The sequence below is a fragment of the Dipodomys merriami genome, unplaced genomic scaffold (assembly GCF_024711535.1).
Source record: "Dipodomys merriami isolate MVZ:Mamm:240054 unplaced genomic scaffold, mDipMer1.0.p SCAF_6, whole genome shotgun sequence".
Classification (NCBI taxonomy): domain Eukaryota; kingdom Metazoa; phylum Chordata; class Mammalia; order Rodentia; family Heteromyidae; genus Dipodomys; species Dipodomys merriami.
The window spans coordinates 58,325,215-58,339,349 of record NW_027206179.1 but is presented as its reverse complement, the minus strand read 5'-3'; the positions used below and the strand labels follow the sequence as shown (position 1 = coordinate 58,339,349).

Below are 14,135 nucleotides of genomic sequence, written 5' to 3'. Positions count from 1 at the left end.
TTTAAAGGGAAAATGTAAAATTGCTCAGTATTAAGGCCAATTATTCCTTTAAACCTTTTATAAGTAACAACTGCCAGAAAAAAAAAAAAACGAGTCAATATTCAGATCCTATCAACTATACTATAAACTTGCAAGCCTACTTTGTATCTAAATCTATGACAAGAATGCTACAATACCCAACTTTGCCATACAAGTGTAGGTAATACCCCATAAGTCATCAGTTTTCTACTGCTGAATACTAATTTTGAGTTCTGAAGATAGTACTTGGCAGAAGGACCCAGATATTATTCTTGCTAGCTTATTCCAGTCACCACTTTTCCCCTTTTCTCCTAAGGTGGGGCAGGGGGGTGGGGAACAAACTAGAAACTAAAGAACTTGTATGTCAAGGAAATGAAAAGGTATGGCAGGCACCTAAAAGTCTATCAGTCTCAAGGTCAATTTCTACACAGTTCAATTTTAAAGTTATTTAACATTTTCCATGCTTGTACATTTGTAAAACTTAGGACCAGTTTTGGTTTTTTTATTGATCTTTACTCAACCATAGGCTGGGGTAAATGAGCCCAATTTATATTGTGCAGAGCTCTCATGAATCAGATAAATAAGTCTCTTGATAGATCAGATAATTTTCCTTATATTAATTCTAAAATGTTTTGAGCCACTTTCCTTTTTATTTAAACTAGTACTTTATAAACTAGTTATTCTACCTCTCAAAAAGCAGTATGTAGGGCTGGGAACGTGGCTTAGTGGTAGAGTGCTTTGCCTAGCATGCATGAAGCCCTGGGTTAATTCCTCAATACCACATAAACAGAAAAAGCTGAAAGTGGTGCTGTGGCTCAAGTGGTAGAGTGCTAGCCTTGAGCATAGAGAGGCTTAGGGACAGTGCCCAGGCCCTGAATTCAAGCCCCAGGCAAAAAAAAAAAAAAAAAAGCAGTATGTAGTTAATGTTTTAACTGTCAGCACCTATGAAACTATTACTAGAACTTTGAGCCTAAGGATACAAGATGAAAAGAGTTACTAATATGAAGAAACTGAGGTTTCTAATAGCAAAGTCATCTTAAATATTGCCAGAATGCAGTTTTACTCATTTTAAATGATGCGTTGCTGACAGTTATGAATCTCTAAAGATATTTCTCAAGATTATCTGGCTTTAAGAATGTTTTGTTTTTCCATCCAATCTCTGTGTCCGATAGGTGTGGAATCTAAGGAGGCATAAGACTTCGTGACAGGTAGTATTTTAGGAAAATGGCCAAAAACATTATATCCTATTCCAAAATTCCTTCAACATAAAGGTGATATTCTTCCCACTGAGAAGTGGGCCCTGTCATATCCCTTTGAATCTAGGCAGGCTTAGTATGTGTCTGTTACTAAGAAATACTAGGATTTCAAAGAATATGGCAACAGTTTCTTCCTGTTTTGGTAGATGCTTCACATTTGAAACCTGAATCACTATGGAAACCAGACTAGCCAAAGTCCACCCGGTTGTAAGGAAGTCAAGCTGTGAAAATCCTCATGTGGGCACTCTATTTGGCATAGTTCTAGATTTTTGATGCCTCTTAAGCTTGATTCGAGAGGTGTGAGGAGGAGGAATCTTCAGAGGACTCTGGCAGTTGACCCCTGTAATAATCCGTGGGGCCCAAGTCAGCGTGGCCCCCTGGCCCAGCCTGCTGGAGGGGACGGAACATCAAAAGGCGAGCCTCACCGCCCCACAGGCCTGGCCACCAGACTTTGAGAGTCTGGCTTCACCGCCTAGCCGGGCATGGCAGGAGGGGCGTGTCATGCCGAGGGGTGGGGCACACCGCCAAAAGGGGCGGGGCATGTTGTTGGAGGGGGAGGGGCATCCAGCCCCACGTGGTGAGCTGCCATTTGGACTGGAGAGGGGGGCAGTTTAGGGCAGGAGCATGAATGGCGGTTTGAGGGGCTGGGAAGATGGCTCAGTGGTAGAGTGCTTGCCTTGCATGCCTGAGGCCCTGGGTTCGATTCCTCAGCACCACATAAGCAAAAAGAAAAAGAAATGGGGAATGGTGGTTTGAAACCATCAGCTGGAGAGGGTGCAGCCTATCTGGGTATATGTAGGCTGTGTGAGGGGGTGAGAGGGTAGAAGAAAAACTGGAGTCCTGAGGAAAAGAGAGGTTAGAGGGGAAAACCGTTCGGCGGAGTTAGGGAGTGCTGAGGAAGGAGAGGAGTAGGAGTAGAGGAGACATGGCAGGAGAGGAACGCTCGCCAGAGCAGGGCAAGCCTCCATAGGCCATCTGGGCCATCTGGGGCTTCTTGAGTTCACTCGGGGCCTCCTCACCTCCTCTAGAAGGCGCCTGGAGCAGGGCAGAGCAGGGCAGGCCGGTGGAGAGTGGAGAGGCCTGCAGAGGAGGAGCAGGAAGGGAAGACAGGGAAAAGCCTTCTCCTCTGGAGGTTTGGAGCTCTGGAGGTCTGGGGTTGGAGGTTTGCAGACCAACTAATAAAGGTCGGACTGTCCATTGGAGGCTTGGAGGTTTGGTGGTCGAGGCTGCTCTTGGTTCTAGGTATCTAGCCCAGGACAAGGTAGTCTCAAGACCCCTTTCTGGTGTAAATAAACTTTTGTCCACCTTTCACTGTCTGTGCCTTGATGGATTGTCTTGCTCTCTGGAGATCATAAGTCCCCCAACTGTCAAGTCACTAAGGAGCTAACCATCCTTCCTCAATCAAGGTCCTCAGAAATTATGAAACAGACACAAGCCATTCTGCTGTGACTCACCTTTCTGAATATCTGGCCCACTGATTTCCTAGATAGAAATGTGGTGGGCTTTTTGTTTTTAAAGCACAGTAGCAATAATGGCACTTATAGCAGTATAATAACGTAAAAATTTTTAAGGAAATGGCCTTCAAAAGGTTAAGGTGGCCAGCAAGTTCTCTCAATAGTAGCCTCCCCATAGTGCTTGGCAGCTTAGTTGGTAATGTAAGTGAAGGGTTTTTAAAAATTTCAATGAAAATCTCTTCATGAGTCAATATTAACTATCACATTTGAAAATGTAACTTCATCTTTTCATCTCAAGCACAGTTGTTTGGCAAGAGGAATAATATTTTATTAGTACCTGTCTATTTTAGCCAAGTTGTTAGCTATTTATTAGGTCATAAATTTGTTTTACTGAAAGGCAACTAGCAGTATTTTTTTAAAGCTAAACAGGATGAATCAGAGAACTACTACAATTGATTAGCTAAATAAAAGGTTAGTTGTAAAGTAGAAAGATATATGTTAGTAATGGTCATTCTAGTTTCAGAATAATTGATCTGAATACCTTTCTAGCCTTAATTTATTAACAGATCTTACTTCCCAATCGGTTTGGCTATATCCTGCAGATCTTCTCAGATTGATTGCAGTGCTGTGTACCAAAGGCGTACTGTTTTGCTTCTTGTTCTGATTTGAGTATGGACAGTGTCTCCCACAGGTCTCTATGTTAGTATGAAAGGCTGTCAGGGTGATCCTGACTGGGAGGCAGAGTTTTATGAGAGGTCCTCAGGTCATTGTAGTGTGCCCTTAAGAGGCGATTATAGGACCCCAGTCTCTTTCTTCTGCTTAGTGACTCATGATACAAGCAGTCTCTTCCACCATGCCCTCCCTGTGCTCCCAGTAATTGCCATCTGGCATACTCCACAGAGACCCACAGTGATGGGGGCTACCCCATCTGAGACTGGAACCTCCAGAATCATAAGCAAATAAACCTATTCTCTTTTTAAAAGTAATTACCCAGATAATCTGTTGTAGCAATAGAAAGTTAACTAAAGTGTTTCCAAAGGAGATAATCATTTTTTAAAAAAAACGTAGGCATATTAAACTGTGGTGCTGAAGCAAAAGACTATAAAGTTGTGGAACAATAAATTTTAGTTCTCATAGTTTGGAGACTAGCAAATCTAAGGTACTGGCAAGGCCTTCTTATTTACTTTAAAATTTTCACTTTTTTTGCCAGTACCCAGTCTTGAACTCAGGGCTTCATGCTCTAGCTGTTACTCACAACTTGAGTCATGCTGCCAGCCAGCTTTTTGCTTGTTTTTTACAGATAACATTTCATGGAATTTTCTGCCCAGGTTGGCTTTGAACCCTAATCCTCAGATCTTAGCTCCTAAGTACAGGGTCTTCTGGGGCCTCTTTAACGACAGACTATTCTCATTTGTAAAGGCTCTTCCATTGTGACCTAATCACCTCCTAAAAGACCTCCTAATATGATCATGCTAGAGGTCAGTGTTTCAATGTGAAAATTTTGAGAGGATGCAAATATTCAGACCACAGGAGTAGAAGAAGAGGAGAAGAAAAGACATTTCAAATAAAATTTTATGAGCTGGATACCTGAGACTCACATCTATTATCCTAGCTACTCAGGAGGCTAAGATCTGAGGATCGTGGTTCGAAGCCAGCCCAGGCAGAAAAGTCTGAAAGACATCTCCAAAACACTACTCAAAAAACTGGATGTGGCACTGTGGCTCAAGTGTTAGAGTGCTAGCCTTGAGCACAAACAGGCTCAGGGACAGTGCCCAGGCCCTGATTTCAAGCCCTAGGACTAGCAAAAAAAAAAAAAAAAAGTAATTTTATGTTTAGAGTTACTTGATACTTGATAGTTTAGGAATACCTGAAATTTTCTATTACCAATTTTCCCAAGAGCAAAATATAGTAATATGCCAAGGAAAAATTTATACCTATGTGATAATGTGATGTTCTGGGACATTAATTCTATTTTTAGTATTTCAAAATTGGTTGCTTGAGATAAAAATAGAAGTTTTTTTCTAAATCATTGCCTTATAAACAATAATTTTATTTGGTTCCCAAAATTTCAAAATATAGGGGAAAAAACTAATATTACTGTAGTACCTGTTAAAATGTTGTGAGCCATTTTTTCACTCCATTCAGGTAATTCTTTTGCTTTTTCTTCTGAAACTGGCTCATAGGGTACAATGTTACTCAGATTAACTTCTTCAGTTGAAGCATCTTTTGTCTAAACAGTGAAAATGTTTCAAAATGTGAAAACAATAAAAGGGGGAAACTTACCATGTAATAAAATGTTAAGGCAACAAATATGAGTTATAATTATAAAAAAAAAATCTCCAGCCAATCTAGTTGTTGCAAATCCTATACACTACAATACTAGAACTGTCATGAAGCAAAAAGTAATCCTGGTCTTATCTAAGTTCCCACTGGAACTAAATACATGTATAACTCTTAATATACCATTTATAAATTCATATTTAAATTGGCTAATTTTTTTCCTTGATTAATCCATTCCTTCATGTATATTCCTTCATCCATAGAAGTTATTTTGTGTCTGGTGCTCAGAAATTACTCTTGAATGACTCAGTCAATAAAGGATATATCTAAAATTGGTTTTGACAGAGATGAAAAGATGAATGTGAAGTATTTAAGAATATGTAGGCGGGCGCTGGTGGCTCATGCTTGTAATCCTAGCTACTCAGGAGGCTGAGATCTGAGGATCGCGGTTCAAAGCCAGCCTGGGCAGGAAAGTCCATGAAACTCTTATCTCCAATAAACCACCAGAACACTGGAATTGGCACTGTAGCTCAAGTGGTAGAGAGCTAGCCTTGAGCTGAAGAGTTGAGCGACAGCGTTCAGGCCCAGAGTTCAAGCCCCATGACCAACAGACAAAAAAAAAGAATAAACATTAATTTTAAGTGGAAATGGGAGAAGGTATAGAGCTAGAGACAACACCAAAAATCTCAAAATAAGTTCATTCTAAGAAACTGAAGAACAGGCTAACTCATACCTCATAGTATGAAACCTTTCTATGTCCAATAGAAATATCAAGAAATTCATTTAAATACAAAAATATAGATTACATATGTACATCAAACAAAAGCAAAAGATTACATGTATTATATGCCAAAATATTGTATGTATTATATGTGTTAAATATCTGCATATGTGTGTGTGTGTGTATATATATATATATATATATATATATATATATATATATATATATATATATAGGCTGGACTATGTATAAAATACATATGAAATGACAATCAGAAGCTAGTAACTCAGGGCCAAGGGGAGGGGGGATGGGGTGTTGAATAGTAAGATCATGGTTTGAGGCTAACTCCAGGTGATATCCCGCTTCAACAAACAAGCATGATGGTACATGCCTATATTCCCAAATATGGGGGAAGCACAGGTAGGAGGGTCAAAGTCAGAGGTTGGTCTAGGCAAAAATGCAAACCCTATCTAGGATTAGACATTTGGCTCAAGTGTAGAATGTTTGCCTAGCTCATACAAGATCTTTAGTTCCCTTCTCAGTACCACCAAAATAAGAAGGGAGCTAGATGACTGTTAGGAATTTTCTACCCTTTGAAGTTATTTCTTGTGATTAACTTTTCAAAACCTTTAAAAACAAACGTTTCTTTGAATCATGCAGGACTCTAAAGTCCTCATTGAGCTGGCCTAAGATGTTAATAACTTGAACCGGTTGTATTTTGCAAGCATATATGGAATATTCATGTGATATTAATCCTAAAGAAAATTAATGAGCACTTACCAAACAGAATACAACAATGAAGAATACTGAATTGCTTGTAAGCCACAGAACACTACTGGCTTCTATTTACATATCTTACTACTTCTGCCTAGAATCCCTTCCACTTTTTGTACGTACATGAGGCCAATTCTTATTGTTATCTTTAAGAACCATCCTAGTTATTATGTCTATCTGAACAACACTCTTTGATGCTTCCGATGCCATCCATCCACCCATACTTATTTATCAGGCTAGGCTAGATCTTCTACCTAATAATCATTAGAGAGAAACTATCTCTTTTCTAATCCATACTTTCCACTATGTGGTCTATTTCTTGAGATGAGAAATTTAAACCTTGTCCAATATGTACGTCTAACATTCTAACACTCGGTAAATATTTACTGAACTCTAATTCACATTTGTAATTTAGGGCATATTTCATACTAAGAACCTAAGGTATAAAATGAAAACTACTACACATTGTTTTAAGAAACCAGATCTCAGTTCTGTTTCCCATCTATGAAAGTGAAAGGAACCAAGTAGAGCTGACAATGCCAAAGAAAGTAGCAAACTGGCACCAAACTCTTGCTAAATACAGCAAAGTGGAAAACAAGGCATAGCAAATGAAGAGTTTGCATGTCATTACTGTAAATATAAAAGTTTTCAAACAGGATAAATGGATCCCTGAACTTCAAAGGATCTGAGTACAAATGATTTAGAGGAAGAAATATTAAAGCAAATCCTGACTGCACTGTAGTGAATATAAGTAATGAATGTAAGTAAGATCGCATAAAACATGAAACAGAATAGAACATACTTCCTATCACTCCTTTATTTACCTTTTTCCCGCGTTTTCCTTTATGACGTGCCTCCTTGTTGGCCTGGTCCAATGAAGAACCTGACTGCCTTACATCAATGCCAGAAGCTTCCTTCAACTGGTCAGAGGGGAGTCTTGTTCTTCCCGGGATTTGCAATTCATCTTCTCCTTCTGCCCTGTTCCAGTTGGCCTGGAGTGTAAAGAACAAAACTTAGCTCAGAACAGACTGCATAGGGCTGGGAAGGTGGTTCAGTGGTAGAGTGCTTGCCTTGCATGCACGAGGCCCTGGGTTCGATTGCTCAGCTCCACATTAGCAGAAAAAGCTGGAAGTGGCTCAAGTGGTAGAGTGCTAGCCTTGAGCTAAGGAGCTGAGGGACAGCGCCCAGGCTCAGAGTTCAGGCCCCATGACCGACAAAAACAAAACAAAAAAACCCAACAGACTGCATAGATGACTTTTATCCAGACATGTTACACCATTTTCACAATATACTTCTTCAAATATCAGCATTGGACAGTCTAAATAAGTTGTTTTTGTTTGTCCCTAAACCTTATTACCAAACCTGAAATTTCTAAGTTCTTTAGTTTCAAACCATATGGCCTATATTTAATTTCAAAGAAGAATATAAAAGACAACTTAAGAGTACTTGCTGGCATAACTGAATTTAATTAAATGATGAATAGATTTAAGGAAATGCATATAAGTTGATGTTTGCTTTTAATACTAAAGGCATTTTGCTAGCACACATTTGCTAAATGAGTACTTAAAATAAAAAACAATTTCAGCAACTAGTTTTCATTTACAGTTTAAGTTCTGAAACAATAGAGAAAAGGTAATACACAATAAAAAAATTGAATAGAGAAAATAAACATTAATGTATTCTCAAAGTCTCTTTAATTTCTTTCCTAAAGCTCAATAATGTAGGTTCAATGATATATAGATAAGTCAGGTCTGTGGATACATATGCATGTCACTTAAAGGAGTAAACAAGCAAAGCCAAGAGAAATCCAGACCCATTTCACCATGCTTATTCCTCCCCATGAACACACAGAGGCCATGTACCTTTGTATTCACCTATCTTACTCTTGCTATCCTACCATTTCATAGAGTACTTGGTTAATAATAAATTCCAAATGAGTACACACATGTTGCCAATCATGCTGAGGTAACTGTTAATACTCCTTAATAAAAATAATTTCCCCTCTTGTCAAACAGTAGGATAGAAAAGAACCCCTAAATAAAACCATCACCATAATCTGTTTCAACTCCCTTACAGATACCCACATGCTTATAATATGGGCAGAGGAAATGGGTTAAATATGGGTGATAGTTGTGGTTTGGATAGAAAGTGGCCCCCAGTTGGTCCTAGCTGGTTCTCATCATTAAAAGGTGACTGAATCATGAGAGCTCTCATCACCTGATTGATACATTCATAATTTAATAACCACTGGGAGATAGTACAGGCTAGGGCATGTGGGGCCTGGTGGGAGGAAGTTGGTTTTGGGGGCGTGCTTCTGGAGGGTGCACTTTGTTCCCAGTTCTTTCTCTGCTTCCTGGCTGCCATGAGGCAAGCAGCTTTTCTCTTCCATACCATTTTGCTATCAATGTTTTTGCTTAGCTATAGACTTAAAAGTAATAGAGCAGCCAGTCATGGACTGAAATCTCTGAAATTGTCAGTACAAATAAATCTTTTAAATAAATCATTTTAAACTGCTTCTCTCAAGCATTTGTCATAGCAATGAAAATTAACTCATTTTATTTTTTCATTTTTCCTTCATGGTCATAAAAGGTAATCTGTCAACCAATTCTATTCTGAAAATTCCAAACATACACCTTAAATGTCCAAATAATACAACTAGATCTGAAGCTAAAATTGTCTTCATTCATTCATGCTTTACTGCCATGGGACCACTTTTCCAATCAAGCATTAAGAGTGGTGGTAAACATAAAAGCTTGTATTCACAGAGCTCTACTTCTTACTAGCACTGATCACCTCAGCCCACTAAGTGGATGTTCTTATCCCTATTTTATGACAAGGTAAAGAAGTAACAGCTGAGATAAACAGCTAAAAAGTAAAAGAATTTGAATTCAGACCAGGGAAATTTAACTTCAAAGCCTAGAACCTTAATCATTGTTTATATGAAATTCTCAGGATAGTCTTAAAAACACAAAGCAAATTAGACACTCTCAGTCTCCACTAATCTCATTAGATAAGTGAATAACTTCCACCTTATTTGTGGAAGTTTGAACTCAAGGGCTTAACACTTGGTAAGCATGCACTATATAACTTAAGCTACATATCCAACTCCTACAACTTCATGGTGTGTGTGTGTGTGTGTGTGTGTGTGTGTGTGTGTGTGTGTGTGTGTGTGTGTGTGTGTGTGTGTGTGTGTGTGTGTGTGTGTGTGTGTGTGTGTGTGTGTGTGTGTGTGTGTGTGTGTGTGTGTGTGTGTGTGTGTGTGTGTGTGTGTGTGTGTGTGTGTGTTGTCTTGCAGTGTGAACTTAGGGCCTGGGAGCTGTCCCTGAGCTTCTTTTGCTCAAGTCTTAATCCATAGCTCTACCACCAGCTTTTTGAGAGTAGTTTATTGGAAATGAGAGTCTCACTGACTTTCCTGACTGGGCTGGCTTTGAACCACATCCTTACATCCTCAGCCTTCTAAGTAGTTAGGATTATAGGTATAAGCCACCAGTGCCCAGCTACAATTTCTTTAAAAGCAGACATGACCAGGACTCTAGGCACTCACACACAGTGAAACCAAAGGAGGATTCTCTTAGGAGAGATGAACACCAAGTGCAATGCCTCTGTGCATCTGACCATATAAAATAGTATTTATCGAAATGAATTATAGGAAATGGAAACAGAGGGTTTTTTTTTCTTTGTTGCTGTTTTAGTTTTCTTTTTATCTGTCTTTGGGAGAGTAAGGGCCCAAAAGCGGAGAGACAAAGGGTGAACAAATGCAGCAATGCTACTCAGTGGACACCATATTGAAAATCAACTATACAGATGGATGGCAGGGATGGTAGGGGAAACAAAGGAGGAGGCAACAATGCTTGATAAGAAATGTACTTATTACCTTGCTAATGTAATTGTAACCCTTCTGTATGGTATTTTCACAATAAAAAAGAAAAGGAAATCAACTATACAACTTGTGAGTGGGGATGGGAGAGAAAAACCAGGAAAGAGTGAGGGAATAGAGGACACTGCCCAAAAACAAATGTACTCTTTACCTGGCTTATGTATTTGCAACCCCTCCATACATCACCTTTATAATAAAAAATAATAAAAAATTTAAAAAGAAGACAGTGCACAAGTTAAAGTAGATTTTCATCCTAAATGAAGATATGAATTACCTGAAGCCGGAGGTCAGACATTTGCCTTAACAGATCTTCAAAGAGTTCTCTATCTTCCTCTGGTAGTTCAGAGGACAAGACAACTCCCACAAAGCATCCTGCAGCTTGTAACATTGTATCAGGAAACATGTAGGCTCCCACAGTACATTTCAGAACTGGAGATCGATCAGGAACTAGAGGATATAACCAGTCACAAACCTAAAATAATTAGAAGAAAAATCAGTGAAATAAATTTTAAAATAAGATTGTTATGGTAGAAAATAAACATTTCAAACTTTGATATGTACATATATTAAAGATTTTATAGAACATCTGTATTAATAAATCCCCAATGAAAATTAATCAGTTCTTACTATAACCTTCCCGCAATAAAAACTGCTAAAAATGCTATTGCTCCATTACATCTTTGGGGGTTTTTTTTGTTTTTTTTTTTTTTTTGGTCCGGTCATGGGGCCTGAACTCTGGGCCTGGGCGCTGTCCCTCAGCTCTTCAGCTCAAGGCTAGTGCTCTACCACTTAAGCCACAGCGCCACTTCCGTATTTTTTTCTTTTTGCTTACGTGGTGCTGAGGAATCGAACCCAGGGCCTCGAGCATGCAAGGCAAGCGCTCTACCACTGAGCCACCTTCCCAGCCCATCTTTGGGTTTTTTAAAAAGCAGAAATACATGTTATATAGTTTTCATCCCAAAATGATGATACAAATTAGACTCTCATAGTACATTTCAGAACTAGAGATCTGGCTGGGCACTGGTGGCTCACTCCTGTAATCCTAGCTACACAGGAGGCTGAGATCTGAGAATCATGGTTCAAAACCAGCCCTGGCAGGAAAGTCCGTGAGACTCTTATCTCCAATAAACCACTCGAAAACCAGAAGTGGTGCTGTGGCTCAAGCAGTAGAGTGCTCGCCTTGAGCCGAAGAGCGCAAGGACAGCGCCTAAGCCTAGAGTTCAAGCCCCACGACTGACCAAAAAACAAAAACAACAAATTCATTATCCCTTTATCTCTCCCCTTCCTTTTTGAATTGTTTAGTGGATTTCATTATAGTATTTTCCTATCTACACATAATGTACTTCGATCATTTCTCTTCCAGTAGTTCTTCCCCAAATATCTCTTTATAAGCATGTCATATTACTTTTTTATATCTACATTCCACATCTGTAAGAAAACTAACAGTCTTAAAAGTGGTAGCCATACTGCTTTTTAGTAGCCAAACTATATAACTCTGCCTAACACTAGAGTCCTATCTTATTATAAAATAAAATTGGAAGGATCAATCCGTTAACACAATGTGTGATATAAACATATAAAAGAACATAGACTTCATCCAAGCAGATGGAAAACTGATACATTTAAGGCTCACTTCTGAAATTTACCTAATAAACATTTTCAGTCCTTTTATTAATTCTCTTCAGTTGGTTTTTTTTTTTTTTTTTCCTGGTCGTGGGGCTTGAACTCTGGGCTTGGGCACTCCCCTTGCCCTCTACAGCTCAAGGTGAGCGCTCTACCACTTGTGCCACAGCGCCACTTCCAGTTTTCAAGTGGTTTATTGGAGATCAGAGTCTCACAGACTTTCCTGCCCTGGCTTGCTTTGAACCGTGATCCTCAGATCTCAGCCTTCTGAGTAGCTAGGATTACAGGTGTGAGCCACCAGTGCCTGGCTCTCTTCAGTATTTATCTCAGAAATAACTACCTGTTTATATTTAAGTCAAACTTGGCACAAGTTATAATAAAAACTACTATATTTTCCAAAGCATAGTAGATAAATCATGTGAAATGATATCAGGCAATTCACAATTTTTTGGGGGGACGGGGGAGTCCGGTTGTGGGGCCTAAACTCTGGGCCCGGGCGCTGTACCTCAACTCTTCAGCTCAAGGCTAGTGCTCTACTACTTGAGCCACAGTGCCACTTCTGGCTTTTTTTTCCTGCTTATGTGGTGCTGAGGTATCGAACCCAGGGCCTCATGCATGCAAGGCAAGCACTCTACCACTGAGCCACCTTTCCAGCCCAATTCACAAACTTTTAAATTTGAGTAATTACATATTTTAATATGCATTAGAGACAACAGGTATTTTCCTTAATTTTTACATTTGTTATTCTGATGAACAAATCATACAGTATAATAAAAGTATTGAGAAACCAATACTAGGGGTATATATTTGACCAAGAAAATTTTAGTTTATTCTAAAAATGATAAAAAGCTTATGAAATGTTTCATTTACTATTCTATAATATTTTTAAAATTAATTATATCTCTATACCTTGATTGAAGTGCAATATGCCAAAGCTCCTAAACATTGTTTACCCTTTCATAGAATCAGTTATTACAGATTGGTGAGCTTATCTTTGTAAGTTGACTTATCCCAGTTTCACTTTCAGAAGGAAATTTCATGTTCAAGTTCTCTATGAACTAACCACAGATTTGTGGACTTTAAAAAAACACATTAGAACTAAACCAAAAGAATTTCAGAGTCCTAAAATTCCAAGTCTATTCCAAACAAAATAATCTTGTTCTCATTTGTTAAATACACAAATGGACTTTATAGCATATGAAAAAATATTTCTAATGCCTGAAACTTAGCAAGTTTATTATGGTTTGGCTTTTAGAATAAACACACTCAGTCAACATTTCTGCAAATCCTTTTTAAGACTCTGCTACAAATACCTGGACATATGTAAATGAGAGCTTCTTAAGGGGATTCAAAGTAATTTTGGGGTATAATTTTACTTTTGACATAGGACCAAAGAAGGAGGGATGAAAAAGATTAAATTATCAAGAATTAATACAAGATATTTTCTAAAGTTTCAATCCTTTTAATGATTTAGTTCATGTAACCAGCAGTGTTTCTGATGTTTACCTCCTGAACCTTCAGCTGCCAAGGACCCAAACATTATTTAATTCCACAGTATTACTATTACCAAATAAGCAGGTTGTTGTAGTTTTATCAGTATCCTTCCATGACCCTATACAACATACCTGCCCTGTTGTTGTTGTTGTTGTTTATAGAGGGAGAACAACCTGCCCTGTTCAACCTTAAGACTTCTTCCCTAAAATAACTGGAGTCATTCTTCTTGTCCAGTAATTAATCAATAATGCCCAAAGGACCTTTCAATCTACTAAGCCTTAACTGTAAACAGCTTTTAAGCTGACTCTATGAAAAAGCTTCATGAGAACTGAATGTACACGAACACTCTCCAGGTAAAAATATATATAGCCAGTGCTAAAACAAAGCTACATTATCTGGACTCCAGACAAAAGTACCTACTTTGTTTAAATAGTCATCACTCAACGAAGTAAATTCCTTTTTATGCTTAATGTACCCTAAATCAATCCTCATTTCAATAACCCAGCTCCCAGCACCTACAACCAAACAGTTGAAACCATACTTCCAGGCAAAGCATTATAGCTCAGGCCTCTAATCCCAGCTACATGGGAGAGATACATAGGAGGACCATGACCGGAGGCAATCTGGGAAAAATACAG

General features: G+C 38.7%; 1 protein-coding gene across 6 annotated transcripts in view; it reads right to left on the bottom strand.

Annotated features, from left to right (window-relative positions):
• The window catches only part of Spart (spartin), a 51,383-nt gene that overhangs the window by 12,803 nt on the left and 24,445 nt on the right, over window positions 1–14,135 (bottom strand). For all 6 annotated transcript variants that reach the window (XM_070002968.1, XM_070002967.1, XM_070002965.1 and 3 more), the window contains 3 exons: window positions 10,655–10,852; window positions 7,328–7,495; window positions 4,835–4,958 (listed from right to left, as the gene is read on the bottom strand). In XM_070002968.1, the coding sequence (XP_069859069.1) occupies window positions 4,835–4,958; window positions 7,328–7,495; window positions 10,655–10,852 (490 nt within the window). The remainder of the gene's footprint in view (window positions 1–4,834; window positions 4,959–7,327; window positions 7,496–10,654; window positions 10,853–14,135) is intronic.